At 44.3% G+C, this 23,990-nt stretch overlaps 1 protein-coding gene across 1 annotated transcript; it reads left to right on the top strand.

The window, feature by feature from the left end:
* On the top strand, positions 1–23,461 carry LOC141144364 (cyclic nucleotide-gated channel alpha-2-like). Its single transcript, XM_073629991.1, has 7 exons — positions 1–252; positions 4,375–4,485; positions 8,166–8,345; positions 9,216–9,326; positions 13,686–13,792; positions 21,186–21,949; positions 22,773–23,461. The coding sequence occupies exons 1-7, from the start codon at positions 140–142 to the stop codon at positions 23,382–23,384; spliced, it is 1,998 nt and encodes a 665-aa protein (XP_073486092.1). The 5' UTR covers positions 1–139; the 3' UTR covers positions 23,385–23,461.
* The last annotated feature ends 529 nt before the right edge of the window (positions 23,462–23,990 follow it).

The following is a 23,990-nucleotide window of genomic DNA, read 5'->3' as shown; positions in this document are numbered from 1 at the left end:
AGGCGGTCCCCTGTACTGATGTTCTCCTCCTGTACTGATGTTCTCCCCCTGTACTGATGTTCTCCCCCTGTACTGATGTTCTTCCCCTGTACTGATGTTCTCCCCTTGTACTGATGTTCTCTGAACGCTCCCATGGAGGATGACTGGCCAGACAAATCTTCAAAAAAACTCGTCCCCCAACTTACACCCGCAGTCGGCCAATAAAACACCAATTGAAAATGATGAGGAACCCACAGACAACTGCGGCAGTAGGTGAGTAGCCCACAAAGAACAGATGTCAATAATTTGATATCTAATTAAACCTTATTATTCTTTCTTTATTCTATCTTATTGTTCTTTATTATTACATAAGTAGAATTATTCTGACACAGAGTGAATCAGTGTATCCCCACTGTTGTTATTAGATTAAGAAAAATAAATCCCCCTTCATTGGGACTTTGTAGGCAACAGACACATGTGTATTGTCAAAAAAGTATATTTTATTAAATGTACATAAAAACATTCGATCATGAAGATGACCGATATTAAAAGGACATGAAAAATACTTCAAACAAGTATACAAAACATCATAAATAAAACAAAAGCAGAAAACAATGAGTTATATGGTATATATGACAAAAAAGATTGTTACTCTCTGGTATATAATGATCCCCGGTAACCGAAGCGTTTCTGGTTTAAGCACCTTTGTCAGGGGTATTAAGTAAGAGTGTATGTAGTCATGATTTTGTCTTTACTATAAAAGATGAAAAAGGGCAGATTATAGGGTTACAAAAACCAGAGACATTCTTCACAACCATATAGGACAAATGAGCAGCAACAAGAACTGGGTGAAAGTATTGTGGTCAGATGAGACCAAAATCGAGCTCTTTGGCATCAACTTGCCGTGTTTGGAGGAGGAGGAATATTGCCTATGACCCCAAGAACACCATCCCCACCGTCAAACATGGAGGTGGAAACATTATGCTTTGGGGGTGTTTTTCTGCTAAGGGGACAGGACAATTTCACCACATCAAATGGACACGTACCATCAAATCTTGGGTAAGAACCTCCTTCAACAAGGGTTTCTCCACCAAGTACTAAGTCATGTTTTGCTTGGGGATTAAATACTTATTTTACTCACCGAGCTACAACTCAATTTATAACATTTGTATAATGTTTATTTTTCTGGAGTTTGATATTCTGTCTCTATCATATAAAATACACCTATGATAAAAATTATAGGCCCTTCATTTCTTTGTAAGTGGGGAAACATACAAAATCTGCAGGGGATCAAATAATTATTTTCCCCACTGTGAGAGAGGAGACATTGCTGGAAGTGGCAGCAGAGGAGAGTTGCTCCTGTGAAGTCTGGAGATCATATGACCATCACATTGCCTCCACCTCCCTCCCTGATAGAACAGTAAAATAAAAAGAAGATTCTAGAAGTCACCAGAGAGATCATCGAGCTGCTGATGGGATAGGTGAGCGGTGCTGGGAAGGACATCATGATGGACAATCAGCCGCCCCTCACATCATCGGATGGATCCAGTAATGGGAACCCACCAGAGAGATGTCCCCATCCTCTGTATTCCTGGGATTCCACACAGGAAAGTTATACCATCCCCCACCATCATGAGAGTGGAAACCTCTGGGATGATAATATTGATGTTAAAGAAGAGTATAGAGAGGAGGATTAGGAGTATGGCGCGAAGGGGGAACTTTCAGAAAGACACAAGGATATGATGGAGCCACCTTGTAATTGGAACCCACCAGAGAGATTTCCCTATCCTCTGTATTCCTGGGATTCCACACAGGACGGTTATACCATCCCCCACCATCATGAGAATGGAAACCTCAGGGATGATAATATTGATGTTAAAGAAGAGTATAAAGAGGAGGGTGAGGAGTATGGCATGAAGGGGGAACTTTCAGAAAGACACAAGGATATGATGGAGCCACCTGGTAACTGGAACCCACCAGAGAGATTTCCCCATCCTCTGTATTCCTGGGATTCCACACAGGAAAGTCACACCATCCCTCATCATCATCAGAGTGGAAACCTGAGAGATTCTAAAGTTGAGGTTAAAGAAGAGATGAAAGAAGAGGATGATGAGTCCTCCAGCTATAGAAACCCACCAGAGAGATGTCCCGTCCTCTGTATTCCCAGGACTCCACACAGGAAGGTCACACTATACCTCACAGTTACAAAAGTGGAGATCCAATCGATATAGAATTTGAGGTTAAAGCAGAAGAAGAAGAGACGTATGTGAGGGATGATCAGCAGTCTATGGAAGCAGATGGAATAACGGGGACATTTATAGAGGAGGACACTCCTACAGAGATCAGCACAGTACATGGACGGGAGATGAGGAAAACCTCAGAGGATTATCTCACTTTGTCTCCAGACTGTAAAGTAGAAGATGAGGACATCACAGAGTATAGTCCAGGAGAAAACCCGGATACCTCAAATGCAAATCTGGCACTACACTGCTACACTGTGTAGATGGACTATCGTATTCCTCTTATCCTGAGGAACCTCAGACTGTGAGGGACGGTGCCGGACCATCTTATTCCTCTTAACCTGAGGAACCTCAAACTGTGTGGGACGGTGCCGGACCATCGTATTCCTCTTATCCTGAGGAACCTCAGAGTGTGAGGGATGGTGCCGGGCCATCGTATTCCTCTTATCCTGAGGAACCTCAGACTGTGAAGGACGGTACCGGACCATCGTATTCCTCTTATCCTGAGGAACCTCAGACTGTGAGGGATGGTGCCAGACCATCGTATTCCTCTTATCCCGAGGAACCCCAGACTGTGAGGTACGGTGCTGGACCATCGTATTCCTCTTATCCTGAGGAACCTCAGACTGTGAAGGAATGGTGCCAGACCATCGTATTCCTCTTATCCTGAGGAACCCCAGACTGTGAGGTACGGTGCTGGACCATCGTATTCCTCTTATCCTGAGGAACCTCAGACTGTGACGGACGGTGCCGGACCATCGTATTCCTCTTACCCTGAGGAACTTCAGACTGTGAGTGACGGTGTCACCCTTCCAACATAGAAGAGGCTTTTCTGTACTGAGTGCGGGAAGAGTTTCTGTTATAAATCCACTCTTAATATTCATAAAAGATCTCACACAGGTGAGAAGCCATATTCCTGTCCTGAGTGCGGGAAACGTTTTAGTTTGAAAAACACTCTTGATGGACATAAAAGAAGTCATATCTTCAGATACATCAGAGATTGCACATGGGGGAGAGGCCATATTCCTGTCCTGGGTACGGGAAAGGTTTTATAAAGAAGTCACATCTTACCCATCAGAGATTGCACACAGTGAGGAGTCTGTTTCCCTGTTCTAAATGTGATAAATGTTTTACGACTAAGTACAACCTTAGGAAACATAAGAGATTGCACCGGTGGTAGGTCCACTTTCCTATGCTGATTGAAGGAGGTGTAACCCACAGAAGTCCTCTGTTTACAGCCATCTGAGATTGACATGGAGGAGAATGAACTTTCCTGGTCTGACTGAGGGAAATGTTCCTCACTGAAGTCCTGTCCTCCTGTACATCAGAGGTCCCCCACAACCCTTGAGTTGTATTAGTACCTTGAGTGCGGGAAATGTCTTCTATATGAATGTTGCTGGACATTTGGGGAAGAAGCACACCTCAGATATACTCCATGGCTGATCTTCATCAAGTAAGAAACAGTTCATAAAGCGATTAGAGATCACCAAAGACATGGATGAAGTGTTTGTACCGTGTTGGCCATTGATAGCAGGAGAAAAATAAAAATGGAAAAAAATAAAAATTCCTCTAAAAAAAAAAAATATATATTTTCCCCACTGTACATAGACCCTGTCCATCTCTCCTGCCGCTGCTTGACCCCTTGCGTTTGTCAGCAATTCCCAGCTGTCAAAATTACGTGAGTTGCTCAGTAAATGCAGCAGCTGCTGTAAAAAAAAAACCCCAAAAAAAAGGTTTTCTGAACTTCACTCTCTCAATCAACACTGACTATTTTTAATCCTTATGCCGTTAACATTGGTAAAAAGATAGGAAGGTGTATCATATTTACTTGTTTTAACCTTTTTTTTTTTTTACGTTTTTTTTTTACTTTCTTTTTTTTTTTTTTACAATTTTTTTTTTTTTTTTTTACATTTCTTTTTTTTTTACATTTTTTTTGTAATTTTTTTCACATTTCCTGAATTGCTTTTTCTTACCATTAATATTTAATCTTTTTTATTTTTTTTTTTTTAACTCACAAACTGGAAAAAAAAAAGTTTCACTAACTAGCTATTTTAATAACTTAATTTAGTTATGAAGTTATTAAAGTATTTGTCTGCTGATAATGATATGGCAAAAGCTTTACTAAATCTGCTGTTGTATGTTTCATGTCCTTCAGGGCTATATCCGTCTGTGATGACACCTCTTCTGAGCTACAAAGGGTTATTTCCCAAGATAATGGTGATGGGGTGTCACAGGCATCTTTTAGAGGGAGAGGCGCTCTGTCCAGGTAGGAAATATGAATGATAATATACATTATATACAGTACTCTGTGGATTGCCGAGTTTTCTAATACAGCAGTAACGAGACAACCATGATTAAGTTCCTGGGGGCGGGGCAAAATGTGTTGGGGGCGTGGCTAGTTGGTCTACTTTGATGTGCTGCTACATATACTTCACTACACAGAGACAACCAGGTATGTTATGGTGAGGTGGGCCAAAAGAAACCCATAAAAAATCTCACTTAAAGTGTAGCTAATCTCAAGAACATGCAGGTAATAATAATTCATAAATGTATTATACTGCCAGTTCCCAGTCCTCAGATCTGTTGGCTGCATTAGGTTTATTTTTTTCAGACGAAGGACTTTTTCAGCAAGTACAGAATTTTTTGACCTTGCCAGAAATGTATCCTCGTCACTTCCCGGCAGGGTTAGCATTGTCACCCTTGCATGCACTGCTGCGGAAATACAGTCAGCCTCGCACTGCATTGCCTTATAGCTCTCTGTTGTCAGCCTGGACCACACTTCCCACCCATGGTGCCTAGGCAAGGGTGATGTCACAGGCCCGCCCCCTAATGAGAATGCTAAGGACCCCAAATCTCAAAAGAAGATCCAGCACTCTGTAGGGTTCCCCCACCTTAAACGACAGGCGCCCCCTACTGCCCCACCCCCTCCTTTCCAATTGTCCCAGCTCTGAGTGTAAGGTAGGTATATTTATTTTCTTCTCATCTGTTTTTCTTTTTTTTAATACTAGGTCCACTTTAACGAACATTAAAGAAAACATTTTTCCTCCGTATATATTAAACAACTCTGCCGCGGTCATGGTGTTTTATATTTTGCTGCGTTTGGTGGGCAATATCACCACCAAACACCACCCATTGAAGTGAACTGGACCGGACCCCAACTATGGTGCGCAACTATGCGTGTTGCGGTGGGCTTTGACTGGTTAAAAAAAGGTTTTCAGGAGACGTCATATTATCTTAAAAACAACCTGTCAATGGTGTTGGTGGGTTACTTTTCACAGAAGCAGAAACTATACTGTTTATGCAAATGAGCCCTTAAAGTGCAAAAATGGATACAAATGTCAAATTAAAAAAAAACAAAACAAAAAAAAACAAAGGAGATTCAGCGCCAGAGATAGTGATGGAAGATTGAGGGATTAGACAGGAATGCTGCTGCTAGAATATCAGTGAAGTCCCCAATAATAGTATCAAGGAAGGAAGGACAAGCAGCCAGGGCTGGTGCTACCACTAGGCAAACTAGGCAGCCGCCTAAGGCGCCTTGCTGCCTAGGGCACCCGGCCACTGGTGTTCCTACTCTCTTCTCTCTGCAGCAAGCAACTAAGTCTAAGCATCAGTAGGCAGCCGCCGTTCCGTTCGCACATAGTGTCAGAGGCGCAGAGGCGGCGGAGGATTGTGTCTGTGTCCTGACTCCCGAATGAATGGAAGCAAGCAAACATTCTTTGATGGGCGCTGGTGAGGCCACATTTTTTTTTTACTTGGAAAAAAACAACTTTATTAATATAAAACACATTTTACAAGTCAATCGGGTACATATAGCCACAGAATGTCAGATACATATTGTAACATCACAATTAAATATTCAGGAATATTACAGGGCATATATTCACAAATATTCACATGTGCCGTAAGGGTGAGGCCACATTTGATGGGCACTGGTGAGGCTGCATTTGATGAGTGTTGGTGAGGCTACATTTGATAGGGCACTGGTGAGGCTACATTTGATGAGTGCTGGTGAAGCAGTATTTGATGGGCGCTGGTGAGGCCGCATTTGATGGGCGCTGGTGAGGCCGCATTTGATGGGCGCTGGTGAGGCCGCATTTGATGGGCGCTGGTGAGGATACATTTGATGAGTGTTGGTGAGGCCGCATTTGATGGGCGCTGGTGAAGCACTATTTGATGGGTGCTGGTGAGGCTGCATTTGATAGGGAGCTGGTGGGCTGCATTTGATGGGCGCTGGTGAGGCTGCATTTGATGGGCGCTGGTGAGGCTGCATTTGATAGGGTGCTGGTGAGGCCACATTTGATGGGTGCTGGTGAAAACAGGGTGCAGTCATGGGTGGAGCCGGGGGGCGGAAAAATGAGGTTTCACCTAGGGTGTCAAAAATCTTGATGGCATTTTTATTATTTTTTTTTACTAGTAATGAAAGCGATCTGCGATTTTTATCGGGACTGCGACATTATGGCGGACACATCGGACACTTTTGACACATTTTTGGGACCATTGGCATTTATACAGCGATCAGTGCTATAAAAATGCACTGATTACTGTGCAAATGTCACTGACAGGGAAGGGGTTGACACTAGGGGGCGATGTGTTAACTGTGTTTCCTACCCTGTTTCCCCGAAAATAAGACCTAGCGTGATTGTCGGTGATTGCTGCAATATAAGCCCTACCCCCCCGACCCGGTTCAGTAAGATCTAGGGATGCCGGCTAGCTACCCCTGGCTTGGCTCCATTAGACCTAATTCTTGATAGGCTATTGACTTAACATGGTAACTCAACCGCTCAGTGTGTCCCACCGTGATCATTTTTTTTTTGCATAAGGGTTTGAGTTATTTTATTCAAGACAGCACAGGGATGGTGGGAGCCCCTCATAATGATAAATTCATCATAACGAACATTCGTAATTGTTACGAAAAGTTAACGAACCCAACGAAAATTCGTACACGAATTACGTACACGAATTACGTACACGAATTACGAAATACGAATTAATTCTAATGCGAAACGGAACGGAACAAAACAAAACTAATTTATTGACAGCGCACATATCTACTATGGACCATGGTACAGGATGGTACATGGTACAGGATTCAGTTTTGTAACCTTATGTTTTGGGGGTCATAGGCCTGTATAACCATATATTGCTGATATGTTAATATCAATATATTCCTTTACTAACCACTCCCCCCTCCCCTATTTTGATTGGTAAGTTGAACCAAATATAAGCTGTATACACGCCCAATAAAAGGCAGACACTTTTTTGAACTCACTCCTTGTATCTTTTGTTCATTGAGTTGTCTCACGGTACCAGGAGGTCTTCGGTGGTCTGCAATATTAACCCTTGGATGGTCTGTCACGTACCTGAGGTACCTTTGAAACCCCTTCAGGTGCAATATTGTAAGATTGTGGAATGATAGATATGCGCTGCTTGTCCTTCCTTCCTTGATAAAAATATCAAATAGCTCTAAGCCATGAAAAACTATTAAAAAGAAAGAATCTCCACCAGTATATAGCCACACAGAAGCATCTACCGAATATAGATATAATATAAGCGTAAAACACCCCCCAATACTTGAGGACAAGACCTCAGATCTTATACCAGCCAGTAATATAAAAATAATGAAACAATACTTGTTGAATGGAAGCGATCCCAAAAGTCACATGAAGTAATACTATATGCGATAAATAAGTTACAAAGAGTTTCAAATATGCCATAAAGGGAAATATACATAATAACCTTAAAAAGAAAGTGAATGCTGGCCATGGGGGAATGTTTTACCATTGTAAGATGTCCACAAGTCCTCTTGGGGGGCCGTCCTAGTAGTCTAGTTATAGATAAAATATGGACACACTTGTTGATCTGATCTGGTCTTCATCTTGCTTTATCTACAGGTTTTGCTTACAGAATCTACTGGCTGATCAGACTTTTTCATGTAACTTTTTTTAGGATAGTGCGCCTAGTGGTGGTCTTGCGGGAGTGGGCCCACCGGAGCCTACATGATCAAGACCAAAGGCCCGATTCCTTTCTAGACCGATTCCGTGGACCTGAAGGGCAAGCCGCAGAGGCAAATGCTGGAAAGGGGAAAGAAAATCAAGATACAAAAGTAGAAAGCAAGACAAACCAACAGTAAGATAAGAAAATACTGTATATACCTACTTCTAAACAAAAGTTTGTAGACTGCTGACAATCACCATGTAGCCATTGGGAGTAGGAAATGCTTGAAAAATCATTGGTATCAGTGGGAGAAATAGTGCCCCATCATTGGTATCAGTGGGAGGAATAGTGCCCCATCATTGGTGTCAGTAATAGTGCCCCACCAATGGTATCAGTAGGAGCAATAATGTCCCGTCATTGGTATCAGTGGGAGGAATAGTGCCCCATCATTGGTATCAGTGGGAGGAAAAGTGCCTCAGTGGGAGGAATAGTGCCCCATCATTGGTATCAGTGGGGGGAAATGTGCCCCATTTCTGGTGTCAGTGGGAGGAATAGTGCCCCATCATTGGTGTCACTGGAAGGAATAGCGCCTTGTATTAGTGGAAGGAATAGTGCCCCATCATTGGTGTCAGTGGAGGGAATAGCACTCCAAGGGCCAGATAAAGACAAGCAAAGGGCCACATCCAACCCGCAGGCTGCAGTCTGGACCCCCCTGTTCTAAAGCATGCTTCAACTAGAGCTCTGCTAAGACAAAGCTATAACTCTCCAATCAGCAGGAAGCATGAGATTTGCTGATTGGAGAGCTCTGTCTCTGACTCAGCAGGGGACGTGTTGGACCCCTGCGTAGAGACTACTGCTTCCCCACTAGTAGCAAGGGTCCTTCTCTACAGCATGCTGGCAGGGAAGAGGCATTTTTACTCCGGCTGTGGCTACTTTCTAAAGAGAACCAACTGTAAGATTTTGTACAACTTTTTTTTTTTTTGATGCACCTAAAATTTATTCAGCTGGTTTCATCTGACAGTTCAGTTGAGCTTTAACGCGTGTTTTTATTTTTAATTACAGAGCGAATTTATCTGAAAGATTTGTGCTTGATCCTTCAGGGAAATGGTATTATCGGTGGCTTTATGTCATAGCTGCGCCTGTGCTGTATAATTGGTTCCTATTAATAGTGAGGTAAGTCTGGGTTGCAATATTAAAGGTGAAGTACAGCTTTTTGTTTTTCAGAACCGTATAACGACCAACAGTGGCCAATGGCCATATAGTGGTATTTCCCCCCTTCCTACATTCGATCTGCAGAGAATATACCCTGAGAACATTCAGTTTTACCCAATTTTTTCACCAAATGAACAGTTTCCAATGGATGAACAGCTATGCCAATTATTTTTTTTTATATAAATGGACCACTAAATGTAACTGCATCAAAGGTGAGCTACAACCAGCAGGACAAATAGAGAAGGAGACTCACCATAGAGATGACCGATACAGCAATAAAAGTTTACCGTGGGAATCTAACCCATCAGCACTCCATACAAAACTGAAATTGATGTTTTAGCTTTAGATACACTTTTTTTGTTCCTCTATTCATCATACATTTACATACAGTGCCTTGAAAAAGTATTCATACCCCTTGAAATTTTCCACATTTTGTCATGTTACCAAATGTATTTTATTGGGATTTTATGTGATAGAGTCAGGGATCTTCAAACTACGGCCCTCCAGCTGCTGCGGAACTACAAGTCCCATGAGGCATTGCAAAACTCTGACATTCACAGACATGACTAGGCATGATGGGAATTGTAGTTCCTGAACAACTGGAGGGCCGTAGTTTGGGGACCCCTGTCAGATAGACCAACACAAAGTGGCACATAATTGTGAAGTGGAAGGAAAATGATAAATGGTTTTCAATTTTTTTTTTACAAATAAATATGTGAAAAGTGTGGGGGGCATTTGTATGGCGCCCCCCGGAGTCAATACTTTGTAGAACCGCCTTTCACTGCAATTACAGCTTCAAGTCTTTTGGGGAATGTCTCTACCAGCTATCTAGCACATCTAGAGAGGGACATTTTTGCCCATTCTTCTTTGCAAAATAGCTCAAGCTCTGTCAGATTGGATGGAGAGCGTCTGTGAACAGCAATTTTCAAGTCTTGCCACAGATTCGCAATGTGATTTAGGTCTGGACTGTGACTGGGCCATTCTAACACATGAGTATGCTTTGATCTAAACCATTCCATTGTAGCTCTGGCTGTATATTTCGGGTCGTTGTCCTGCTGGAAGGTGAACCTCCGCCCCGGTCTCAAGTCTTCTGCAGACTCTAAAGCCCCAGATTTTGAGGTTTCCTTCAGATTTACCAAAACCAGGGGTGTCGGGAGGGGGTGGCTAGGGGGGGCTGAAGCCCCGAATTGGTCCCCGAAAAGCCCCGAGTGTCAAGAAGGCACCGTTTAATTGTTAGCCCCGAGCGCCGCCGGCCGCTGACGAGCGGGGACCGATCTGATCCGAGTGCGGCCGAGTGTGGCCGAATGACATACAAGTCCCGCCTTCTGGAGCCATGATGGACATCCCACTGGTCCAATGCTGGGACCGCGGGACGTGTGACGTCCATCATAGGCGCTGCACGCTCCAGAAGGCGGGAATTACAATCCGCCGCGCCACATCACTGAGATCCCCGCTTCCCGCGCTCAGATAGATCAGGGCAGCGGAGGAGCGATCTGGCGAGATGTGCCACTGCCAGTGACTGCACCGATTATTGTAGAGGAGGCGGCGATGAGGATAACCAGAAGAGGAGCTGTGCTGGGGGCGGATGGCAGAGTGAAGAGCTCCAGATCTCGGTGTGTCTGATCATGGGCACCGGAGTGTGCAGCAGGAGGCAGAAGAGTCTTCTCCATACCGCCTTGTGCCTGCTGGCCGTGCTGGGACTGGGAGGCAGGCTCTACTTTGTATATCTACGTGCAGGACAAAGCCTGGAGCTCCAAGGTCCAGGCGATGAAATTCAAGCAGTCTCCTCTCCTCTGGCTGCCTGCTGTGCCACATGATGAGTGGGCTGCACACCGCACACTACAGCTGAACTGAACTGCAGGACACCTGGACACATGAAGTCTGTCTCCTGGTCAGGTAGGTGAGGTCAGTGTATGTATGTCACGGTATGTTAGGTAGGTCAGTGTATGTCAGGTCAGTGTATGTTAGGTAGGTGTATGTATGTATGTCAGGTCAGTGTATGTTAGGTAGGTGTATGTATGTATGTATGTCAGGTCAGTGTATGTTAGGTGTATGTATGTATGTATGTCAGGTCAGTGTATGTTAGGTAGGTGTATGTATGTATGTCAGGTCAGTGTATGTATGTCAGGTCAGTGTATGTTAGGTAGGTGTATGTATGTATGTCAGGTCAGTGTATGTATGTCAGGTCAGTGTATGTTAGGTAGGTGTATGTATGTATGTCAGGTCAGTGTATGTCAGGTCAGTGTATGTTAGGTAGGTGTATGTATGTATGTCAGGTCAGTGTATGTTAGGTAGGTGTATGTATGTCAGGTCAGTGTATGTTAGGTAGGTGTATGTATGTATGTATGTATGTATGTCAGGTCAGTGTATGTTAGGTAGGTGTATGTATGTATGTCAGGTCAGTGTATGTATGTCAGGTCAGTGTATGTTAGGTAGGTGTATGTATGTCAGGTCAGTGTATGTCAGGTCAGTGTATGTTAGGTAGGTGTATGTATGTATGTATGTATGTATGTCAGGTCAGTGTATGTTAGGTAGGTGTATGTATGTATGTATGTCAGGTCAGTGTATGTTAGGTAGGTGTATGTATGTATGTCAGGTCAGTGTATGTATGTCAGGTCAGTGTATGTTAGGTAGGTGTATGTATGTATGTATGTCAGGTCAGTGTATGTTAGGTAGGTATATGTATGTATGTATGTCAGGTCAGTGTATGTATGTCAGGTCAGTGTATGTTAGGTAGGTGTATGTATGTCAGGTCAGTGTATGTCAGGTCAGTGTATGTTAGGTAGGTGTATGTATGTATGTATGTATGTCAGGTCAGTGTATGTTAGGTAGGTGTATGTATGTATGTATGTCAGGTCAGTGTATGTTAGGTAGGTGTATGTATGTATGTATGTCAGGTCAGTGTATGTTAGGTAGGTGTATGTATGTCAGGTCAGTGTATGTTAGGTAGGTGTATGTATGTATGTCAGGTCAGTGTATGTTAGGTAGGTGTATGTATGTATGTATGTATGTCAGGTCAGTGTATGTTAGGTAGGTGTATGTATGTATGTCAGGTCAGTGTATGTTAGGTAGGTCAGTGTGTCAGGTAGCTGAGATTAGTGGTCAAAATTGATGGGCACTGCTAAGCCCCAGGCAGCAACCAGCAAGTAAGCTTACCCCCCACCACACAACCCCAGCGCTCAGCCAAAAAACTCCGTGCCATGACCACTCACGGCCCCCCCCCCCATCGGTGCCAACATCGGACTTCGGGCTGAAGCCCCTGGTCTTTTTGCCACCTAGCAACGCCCCTGACCAAAACCATGTAGTGCAAGGGCCTGCCTGAGTGCATACACATTGAAACTCCTAAGGTTTGACCTCATATTATATGGTTTTGGTAAATCTGAAGGAAAAACTCAGCAGAAAATCGGATATGTGTGTATGGGGCTTTACAGATTTTCTTCTAAGATTACCCTATATTTGGCTCCATCCATCTTCCCATCAACTCTGACCAGCTTCGCTGTCCCTGCTGAAGAAAAGCATCCCCACAACATGATGCTGCCACCACCATGTTTCACGGTGGGGATGGTGAGTTCAGGGTGATGTTCAGTGTTAGTTTTCCTCCACACGTAACGTTTTGCTTTTAGGCCAAAAAGTTCAATTTTGGTCTCATCTGACCAGAGCACCTTCCACGTGTTTGCTGTGTCCCCCACATGGCTTCTCACAAACTGCAAACAGGACTTCTTATAGCTTTCTTTCAACAATGTCTTTCTTCTTGTCACTCTTCCATAAAGGGCAGATTTGTGGAGAACACGACTAATAGTTGTCCTGTGGACAGATTCTCCCACCTGAGCTGTGGATCTCTGCAGCTCCTCCAGAGTTACCATGGACCTCTTGGCTCTTCTCTGATGAATGCTCTCCTTGCCCGGCCGGTCAGTTTAGGTGGACGGCCATGTCTTGGTAGGTTTGCAGTTGTGCCATACTCTTTCCATTTTCAGATGATGGATTGAACAGAGCTCCGTGAGATGTTCAAAGCTTGGGATGTTTTTTTTTATAACCTAACCCTGCTTTAAAGTGGTTGTAAACCCTCCCTCCTGACTTTTAACTATAGGTAAGCCTAGAATAAGGTCACTTCACAAGGTCACATAAGGTCACTTCACAACTATGTGTCACTTTGTGTTGGTCTATCACATAAAATCCCAATAAAATACATTTACGGTTTTGGTTGTAACATGCCAAAATGTGGATAATTTTAAGGGGTATGAATACTTTATCAAGGCACTGTACAGCCTTTTTCTGTTATAGCTTTCCTCCAAATAATTGTTGTTCCTTGTTTTTTGGCAGGGCCTGCTTTAATGACCTTCAAACCAGTTATATTATAGTGTGGCTTACCCTGGACTATATTTGTGACATCATATACATCATGGACATCGTAATCCGATTCCGTACAGGTGATTTTCGACAGCTACTAATAAATAAGTTTATAAGAATAAATCATGTGAGCCTTTGCTTCTACGTCTAGCAGTAGTTGAGTATTGTACCGTGTTAGTCATCAATGTTTGCTCTTTGTATATGTAAAAAAAAAAACTGCCAGTAAGGGACTTCCATGATACTCAAGTTATCTGGACCAGTGGTCCTCAACCACCAGGTGTGTCCAATGCTGGGTCATGGCTTTGCTCTACAGGGCCTCCAGCCAGCTGAAGATCCCCTAACCTCCCACGGTGCCTCCTAGCTCCCATAGTGACTCCCAAACTTTCATGGTGAAGCACAATGCCCCTGAGGCCCACAACCTCTCACCTTGCTCTCTGTTGTACACGTAGCGCACCCCCTAGGGAGTCACAAGAACAGTCCAGTGTTTTTTTTTTTGTTTTATTGAGGGTTTAAAACTTGGATAGTGATGGGGAAATGATGGGATGTCCACTTGACTTCCAAGCAACTTCAGGAGCAACTTCTCCTATATGCATTCTATATACACTCCTTCTCTTCCTCTAGCACTAACTTGCTTGCAGAATTCCATCTGGCACACTTTTTTGAGGATCAGGCAAAGCAGTCAGAGTAGAAGCAATAGCTCTTTACAGGCAGGAACCCGAGGCCCTAAGTGTGTAGCAAAAATGTCAGTGTCCAGCTTTACCTCCCTGTGGCTACTGATCCCAGCACCACCTCTTCAGGCACTGCCAATCCACCTGGCTGCAGCTGCCCCTTTCACTAGCCCTCTTGGCTAACTTCTCCGCAGTCCTCTCCATACTGAAGCACTCACCAGCCCACCCGGCTGACTCCTCATGAGATCTCCCAGACGTGCTGACTCTCTCCCTCTATCCTCTCCTTGCTCCCCGTGCCTCCAGGATAGGATTTCACTGTGTGTTGTAGAGCAGTGGTTCTCAACCTCGGTCCTCAAGTACCCTCAACAGGCCATGCTTTTGGAGTTTCTCTTAGATGAAAAAAACTGTCCAAATTACCAAGCCATTGACTTTGATTTAAAGCACCTGTGCAAGATAAAGGAAAACTTGCAAACATGGCCTGTTGGGGACATGAGGACTGAGGTTGAGAACCAGTGTTGTAGAGGGTTCCTCCAGCACCCGAGCACCAGGCTCGAGGTCACCCCCCTCTCCCCATCCCAGACTAAGGGGCATCCTCAAGGGCCACCGACAGCCTCCTCAGCATTCCATTTCCATCTTCCACCCAACTGCCCCTGCTGGTCTAACTCATATGCATAATTTATGAGGTAAATAGGCCCCCTTCCAGCCCCTTTCTGCTGGGGATTGGTCAGGACCTCATAAATATGTCAAGCGGCTTCTCCTAGCCCCCGCCCACCACTTCTAGAAGCTTCTCCAAGGTTCTAGAAAGCAGGGGGAGGCACCAGAGATGCTGTCCATTGAATCATCCAGCCTCCCTAAATTACTCAGCCTGGCTCTCAGCCAAGTTAAATTTACCTACACTTACTACTAACTATGTACATCAACTTCTAGCACACTAGAGGGTGCTACACAGTACCCTCTAGCCTACTGCAGAACCTTCAGCCCTCCATAACTTCCTTAATCCCAACATTATCCCACCTTGCCCTTAACCCCCAAGCATCGTCCAGTCGTCCACAGTGTCCCTGCAAAGTCCCCAGCCTCCTGGAGAAACCCCAGGCCCCCTTCAGAGATCTCATTATCACAGCTTCCTCCAGGCCCTCCTCCAGAAATCGAATCCCCTACAGGGCCATCATATCTGTTGTAGAGTCCACTAACCCGCCGTAGAACCCCCATCTCCCAACAGTGATACCCAGCCACACCCAGAGGCTTGCAGCATTCAATACATATTTCGCGTCCCCATACTTTTTAGGCCTCATACACGCTGGGTGTCAAAAACACCACTTTTTTAAGGGAGTTTGACTTTTGCCTTTTTTTTTGCCTCTAAATGCCCCTCCATGTCCATGCAGCTTCATGTCTGGGCGTTTACAAATGATTGTTTGATTTATTCAAAAGTTTAACAAATTTCTTAGGATACAAATAGTATATCAGTACAGAAAGATCCATGCACTCTCAAAAGGTGACCAAGTGTCTGATCCATATGGCTGTAATGTAAAAATAGTTATAATGGTAAATACAGTTGAATTTGGTTATTGCCCGCTTGGGCCTGAACGGAATAGTTATAACTTCTCCGCAACGTTAGATCAGGCTGTAGTGCCATTAGTATAGCTCAAGATCGGGGCCCTTATCACCAAAGTTGATCGGGTACTTAGAGTTATGTTACATACAGTATCTCACAAAAGTGAGTACACCCCTCACATTTTTGTAAATATTTTATTATATCTTTTCATGTGACAACACTGAAGAAATGACACTTTGCTACAATCTAAAGTAGTGAGTGTACAGCTTGTATAACAGTGTAAATTTGCTGTCCCCTCAAAATAACTCAACACACAGCCATTAATGTCTAAACCGCTGGCAACAAAAGCGAGTACACCCCTAAGTGAAAATGTCCAAATTGGGCCCAATTAGCCATTTTCCCTCCCTGTTGTCATGTGACTCATTAGTGTTACAAGGTCTCAGGTATGAATGGGGATCAGGTGTGTTAAATTTGGTGTTATCGCTCTCACTCTCTCATACTGGTCACTGGAAGTTCAACATGGCACCTAGGAGCAAAGAACTCTCTGAGGATCTGAAAAAAAGAATTGTTGCTCTACATAAAGATGGCCTAGGCTATAAGAAGATTGTCAAGTCCCTGAAACTAAGCTGCAGCATGGTGGCCAAGACCATACAGCGGTTTAACATGATGGCTTACACTCAGAACAGGCCTCGCCATGGTCCACCAAAGAAGTTGAGTGCACGTGATCACCGTCATATCCAGAGGTTGTCTTTGGGAAATAGATGTATGAGTGCTGCCAGCATTGCTGCAGAGGTTGAAAGGATGAGGGGTCAGCCTGTCAGTGCTCAGACCATATGCCGCACACTGCATCAAATTGGTCTGCATGGCTGTCTTCCCAGAAGGAATCATTTTCTAAAGATGATGCACAAGAAAGACCACAAACAGTTTGCTGAAGACAAGCAGACTAAGGACATGGATTACTGGAACCATGTCCTGTAGTCTGATGAGACCAAGATAAACTTATATGGTTCAGATAGTGTCAAGCGTGTGTGGGGGCAACCAGGTGAGGAGTACAAAGACAAGTGTGTCTTGTCTACAGTCAGGCATGGTGGAGGGAGTGTCATGGTCTGGGGCTGCATGAGTGCTGCCGGCACTGGGGAGCTACAGTTCATTGAGGGAACCATGAATGCCAACATGTACTGTGACATACTGAAGCAGAACATGATTCCCTCCCTTCGGAGACTGGGCCGCAGGGCAGTATTCCAACATGATAACGACCCCAAACACACCTCCAAGACGACCACTGCCTCGCTAAAGAAGCTGAGGGTAAAGGTGATGGACTGGCCAAGTATGTCTCCAGGCCTAACCCCTATTGAGCGCTTGTGGAGGAGCGCAAGGTCTCTAACATCCACTAGCTTCGTGATGTCGTCATGGAGGAGGGGAAGAGGACTGCAGTGGCAACCTGTGAAGCTCTGGTGAACTCCATGCCCAAGAGGGTTAAGGCAGTGCAGGGAAATAATGGTGGCCACACAAAATATTAACACTTTGGGCCCAATTTGGACATTTTCACTTAGGGGTGTACTCACTTTTGTTGCCAGCAGTTTAGACATTAATGGCTGTGTGTTGAGTTATTTTGAGGGGACAGCAAATTTACACTGTTATACAAGCTGTACACTCACTACTTTACATTGTAGCAAAGTGTCATTTCTTCAGTGTTGTCACATGAAAAGATATAATAAAATTACCGGTATTTACAAAAATGTGAGGGGTGTACTCACTTTTGTGAGATACTGTAGCTCCCATATGGACATCAAGAAATGAGAGGCTCCAGCACTCTCCATTTGCATCCATAAGATAAATCATTGAACATAAAAGAGAAAAAAAAGAGGAGAAAAAAATATAAAAATACCGTATTTATCGGCGTATAACACGCACTTTTTTCCCCTTAAAATCAGGGGAAAGTCGCAGGTGCGTGTTATACGCCGATCCCCGCCGATCCCGAGCTGTCACATTTTCAAAATCGCGGACCGCGATTTGAAAATGGCGCCGCCGGAGCCGAAGTACACAGAGCCGGTCCTCGGCTCTTTCTGGCGGCTCTCGTTTACTTTCGGCTCCACTCGTAGTCCCGAGCGGAGCTATCCGAACCTACTCGGATAGCTCCGCTCGGGACTACGAGTGGAGCCGAAAGTAAACGAGAGCCGCCGGAAAGAGCCGAGGACCGGCTCTGTGTACTTGGGCGCCGGCGGCGCCATTTTCAAATCGCGGACCGCGATTTTGAAGCCCTGGAAGCAGGGACAGGGGATCCCAGGCTGCACTGGGGCAAGGCTGCACTGGGGAAGGCTGCACTGACAAGGCTGCACTGGGGAAGGCTGCACTGACAAGGCTGCACTGGGGAAGGCTGCACTGGGGAAGGCTGCACTGACAAGGCTGCACTGGGGAAGGCTGCACTGACAAGGCTGCACTGGGGAAGGCTGCACTGACAAGGCTGCACTGACAAGGCTGCACTGGGGAAGGCTGCACTGACAAGGCTGCACTGACAAGGCTGCACTGACAAGGCTGCACTGACATGGCTGCACTGACAAGGCTGCAATGAAGGGCATTTAAATGTAAGTTTTTTTCCCTTCAACTTCCCTCCTAAAAGTTTTTTTTCTTTAAAATTCCCTCCTAAATTGGGGTGCGTGTTATACGCCGGTGCGTGTTATACACCGATAAATACGGTAATTAAAATAAGATAAAAAAGAAGGGGGGAGAAGAAGGAAAAAAGAGAAAAGGAGAAGAATAAAGGTGAGAAATCCAAAGCAGGAGTCATTGCCCTCAGCCTAGGCCCCCTACTATCCAGTTCTAGAAATTATGGAGCTTGGAGGTACTTAATCCAGGGGGACTACACCCTGTCAAATCTGGCTTGTCTGTCTCTAAAGATGCTGGTCAATTTTTCATTGACCATGATCCACGAAAGTTTATGCTTTACTAGTGCAAGACGGACCACTGGGGTTTTCCATGTTCGCGCTATTTTAATTGTAGCTGCTGAGAAAATAAAGAAGATGAGAGTTCGAAGATGTCTATGGATCTCGTCCAGCAGGTCCGCAAACAGCGCCGTCTCAGTATTTCTTAGGTAGATTTTGTCCTGTCACTGAATAGACCAGAGTGAATATTCTGATCCAAAAGTGCTGGACCTTAGGACAGGACCACCTGACATGGAACATAGTACCCTCTTGTCCTCTGAAACAAAGGGGTGAAGTGCCAGGGTACGATCTCGCCAGCCTCGCCAGAACCAGGTACCATCTGGACAGCACCTTGTAATTCCCTTCCACCAGGGAAGTATTGAGTATTCCCCTGTGGACCATGCTCGACCACTGCCCCCAAACCTCCTCCTCTATAGTCTCGCCTAGACCTGATTCCCATGCTGTTTGGTATGAAGGTTTAGTCTGTAAGATTGTTGAATAGGACATAGAGCTCCGAGATCCCCCCCCAGTTGACTGAGGTCCGCGTATGCATTTGTTTTCAAACAAGGTCCTAGTGGTTACGTGTTTACAGATGTTGAACCACCTCACGCCTGCCGTATTGACAAATGACAGTCGGGCAGCAGCGGCTCTCTTGTTCTGGGACGACGTCGTATGATATTTTGCCCGATAGGGGCTTAATCACAGAGGCCATAACAGCCTAGGAAGTTGGGTGAATGATCCTGGTCAGGGGAACTGGATTTCAGAGTGCTGAGTCAGCGAGGGACAGGGATGAAGAGAAGGTGAGTAGGCAAAAGCTGCCAAAGTGAATTTGGGCTTCGAGGAGATGTGTTGTCATCTTTAGTGTTTGGAGAGATTTCCTTTCATTCATAAACAGAAATTATGGGAAATCTCTCTAACGAGAACAAAAATGTCAATAGAAACTTGATGGGGCTTTACCCCTTCCCCACGTTATCCAAGATGAAATAAAAAGTTTTCGCTGGAGTTGGGTTTCTAGAAACTGTTGTTACTGTCTTTTATACAGTACTATGATGTCAGAATACATTTTCTGCATTGATTCTTACACTGTATTGTCAAAAGTATTGGGACGCCTGCCTTTACATGCACGTGAACTTTAATGGCATTCCAGTCCTAGCCCGTAGGGTTCAAAATTGAGTTGGCCCAACCTTTGCAGCTATAACAGCTTCAACTTCTCTGGGAAGGCTGTCCACAAGGTTTAGGAGTGTGTCTATGGAAATATTTGACCGTTCTTCCAGAAGTGCACTTTTGAGGTCAGGCACTGATGTTGGACAAGAAAGGCCTGGCTCGCAGTCTCCGCTCTAATTCATCCCAAAGGTGTTCTATCGGGTTGATGTCAGGACTCTGTGCAGGCCAGTCAAGTTCCTCCACCCCAAACTTTCTCATCCATGTCTTTATGGACCTTGCTTTGTGCACTGGTGCACAGTCATGTTGGAACAGGAAGGGGCCATCCCCAAACTGTTCCCACAAAGGTGGGTGCATGAAATTGTCTCCAAATGTCTTGGTATGCTGACAGCTTAAGAGTCTTTATGGACCTTTTTTTGTGCAGTGGTCCACATCATTTGGTGGAGGGGGGATTATGGCGTGGGGTTGCTTTTCAGGGGTTGGGCTTAGCCCCTTAGTTCCAGTGAAGGGAAACTCTTAAGGCATCAGCATACCAAGACATTTTGGACAATTTCATGCTCCCAACTTTGTGGGAACAGCTTGGGGATGACCCCTTCCTGTTCCAACATGACTGCGCCCCTGTGCAAAGGTCCATAAAGGATGAGCGAGTTTGGCGATGAGGAACTTGACTGGCCTGCGCAGAGACCTGAACTCAACCCAATAGAACACCTTTGGGATGAATTAGAGCGGAGACTGCGAGGATGAGCGAGTTTGGCGATGAGGAACTTGACTGGCCTGCGCAGAGACCTGAACTCAACCCAATAGAACACCTTTGGGATGAATTAGAGCGGAGACTGCGAGCCAGGCCTTTCTTGTCCAACATCAGTGCCTGACCTCAAAAGTGCACTTCTGGAAGAATGGTCAAATATTTCCATAGACACACTCCTAAACCTTTTGGACAGCCTTACCAGAAGAGTTGAAGCTGTTATAGCTGCAAAAGGTGGGCCAACTCAATATTGAACCCTACGCACTAAGACTGGGATGCTTTTAAAGTTCATGTGCGTGTAAAGGCAGGCGTCCCAATACTTTTGACAATATAGTGTATTTCCTAAAATGTCAGATCTTGTGAACATTATAACCATGTAAACATGAAAAATTCAAACCTTACCAACCTTTTCTCTTTTTATTTAAGGATTTTTGGAACAGGGGAGGTTGGTCCGAGATACAAAAATACTAAGTGACAACTACATCCATACCTTGCAGTTTAAACTGGATGTACTTTCTATCCTTCCAACCGATCTCGGTTACTTTGCTCTTGGACTGCATTGGCCAGAGCTGCGCTTCAACAGACTTCTGCACTTTCCACGCATGTTCGAATGCTTCGACCAGACGGAGACTAGGACTAGTTACCCCAATATCTTTAGAATTGTTAACCTAGTTTTGTACATTATACTAATTATACATTGGAATGCCTGCATTTATTATGTCATATCTAAGGCCATTGGTTTTGGTACAGATACATGGGTCTACCCGAATATTACCGATACTGAACATGGTTACCTAACTCGTGCCTATGTCTACTGTCTGTACTGGTCCACTTTGACTCTCACCACCATTGGGAATTCCCCAACCCCCATGACCGACACAGAGTATGTCTTCATCGTTTTTGACTTTTTGGTTGGAGTTCTGATCTTCGCCACCATTGTTGGTAATGTGGGCTCCATGATCTCAAACATGAATGCCACGAGGACTGAGTTCCAGGGTAAAATAGATGCCATTAAGCATTACATGCAGTTTAGAAAAGTAAGCAAGGATTTGGAGGCCAAAGTCATCCGATGGTTTGACTACGTATGGACGGCCGAAAAGACAGTGGATGAAAAGGAGGTGTTGAAGAATCTCCCTGCCAAACTGAGAGCGGAAATAGCCATAAATGTTCATCTGGAAACTTTGAGAAAGGTGGGTCATTTCTTTAATTTTCTAATGTATGTTTTCTCATATCAAATTTCCAGGATACTGCAAATACTTTTATATGTTTTAGATAATATTTGATTGTGATACCTACAGTATATTGGTATAGGTATTTGCCTGTTTTTAGTGCCCTTAGGAGACACAATTGGTCTCCTAATGCATTTCATCGTGATTCTAATAATATTGCTGAAGCCCTGAAGAAGTGGCACACTTTTTCCCCGAAATGCATTGGCTGTATTTGATGCTCTTAACTAATAAGCTGTTTTTAAAAGACTTTTAAGTGATAAGAACGTTTGTACTAGGCGCTCCTCAATACACATCCATTAGTTTATCGCTGCTGCCTTCCAGGTTCCTTGCCAAGCGGAAGCCCTCCTGTATAGTAACCAATAGGGATTGCACACTCACCATTCACAGAGCACCTTGCATATATAAGGTGTTCTCTGATTGTACAAGGTGGGGAGGTAACATTACAATCTTCACCTCATTCGGTCAGAAAATGCCTTGCATTAATTGAGAAAACTGTGAATGGTACCTGTGCCAAGCAAACACCCTCCCTGTGGTTACTATGCATTATAGTAGGCGCTTCCCTTGGCTTGAGATTTGGAGAACATTGGCAACAATCACTGTAGTGGCTGTGACTGCTACAGAGATTTAAGGCCTCCACAGGGATCCCACAGGTATGGAATATGTATACTTACATTGGGCCAAGCTGGACCAATGTAACTATGCAACAAAATCCATACCTGGAGTTCTGCTTTAAGTTTCTGATTCAATAGCATCTCTGATTGACACCCTTATGCTTATGTCCCAGGTTCGGATCTTCCAGAACTGTGAAGCCGGTCTCTTGGTTGAGTTGGTCCTAAAACTCCATCCTCAAGTTTTCAGCCCCGGCGATTACATCTGCCGTAAAGGGGACATCGGTAGAGAGATGTACATCATCAAGGAGGGGAAGCTTGCTGTTGTCGGAGAGGATGGAATAACTCAGTACGCCATTCTCACTTCAGGGAGTTGTTTCGGTGAGATTAGTATCCTCAACATCAAAGGGAGCAAGATGGGAAATCGAAGGACTGCCAGTATTCGGAGCCTTGGGTACTCGGACCTTTTCTGCCTTTCGAAGGACGACCTGATGGAAGCTTTAGTAGAGTATCCAGATGCCAAGAAGATCTTGGAAGAGAGAGGAAGAGAAATACTGACCAAGGAAGGCCTGCTTGATGAGACGAAGGAGAAAAATGTGATGGAAGGTAAATCTCCCGAAGAAAAATTGGAGGTTCTGGAATCCAATGTGGACATCCTAAACACTCGCTTTGCTCGTTTGCTCCGAGAATACAGTTCTGCTCATAAAAGCCTCAAACAAAGGGCCATCCTACTAGAGGGAAGATTAAAGGTCCTTCAGGAGCGAGATGAGTCCTCAGATGAGATGTAGAGAAAAAGTATCTACTAACAAAACTATATTCCTGCTTCATGAAAGGCTTCTTCTGTAAAAAATATTTTGAATCTATATTAAAGGTGAAGTTGAACTTACTTATCTTTTTCCTTCTCTTGTCTCTACCTCCTTTCTCCACCATGCTAAGGATTGTATGTGTGTATGTATATATATATATATATATATATATATATATATATATATATACATATATACATATATACATATATATATATATATATATATATACATATATACATATATATATACAGTGGGGGCGGAAAGTATTCAGGCCCCCTTAAATTTTTCACTCTTTGTTATATTGCAGCCATTTGCTAAAATCATTTGACTTCGTTTTTTTCCTCATTAATGTACACACAGCACCCCATATTGTACACACAGCACCCCATATTGACAGAAAAACACAGAATTGTTGACATTTTTGCAGATTTATTAAAAAAGAAAAACTGAAATATCACATGGTCCTAAGTATTCAGACCCTTTGCTCAGTATTTAGTAGAAGCCCCTTTTGATCTAATACAGCCATGAGTCTTTTTGGGAAAGATACAACAAGTTTTTCACACCTGGATTTGGGGGATCCTCTGC

This window comes from Aquarana catesbeiana, linkage group LG05, assembly GCF_042186555.1.
Source record: "Aquarana catesbeiana isolate 2022-GZ linkage group LG05, ASM4218655v1, whole genome shotgun sequence".
Classification (NCBI taxonomy): domain Eukaryota; kingdom Metazoa; phylum Chordata; class Amphibia; order Anura; family Ranidae; genus Aquarana; species Aquarana catesbeiana.
This window is presented reverse-complemented; position numbering and strand designations above follow the sequence as displayed.

Coding starts and splice junctions, on each gene's coding strand:
- LOC141144364 (XM_073629991.1), top strand. CDS start 140: ATGACTGGCCAGACAAATCTTCAAAAAAACTCGTCCCCCAACTTACAC. Junction 9,327..13,685: donor TGGTTCCTATTAATAGTGAG/GTAAGTCTGGGT, acceptor GTTTTTTGGCAG/GGCCTGCTTTAATGACCTTC. Junction 21,950..22,772: donor ATCTGGAAACTTTGAGAAAG/GTGGGTCATTTC, acceptor CTTATGTCCCAG/GTTCGGATCTTCCAGAACTG.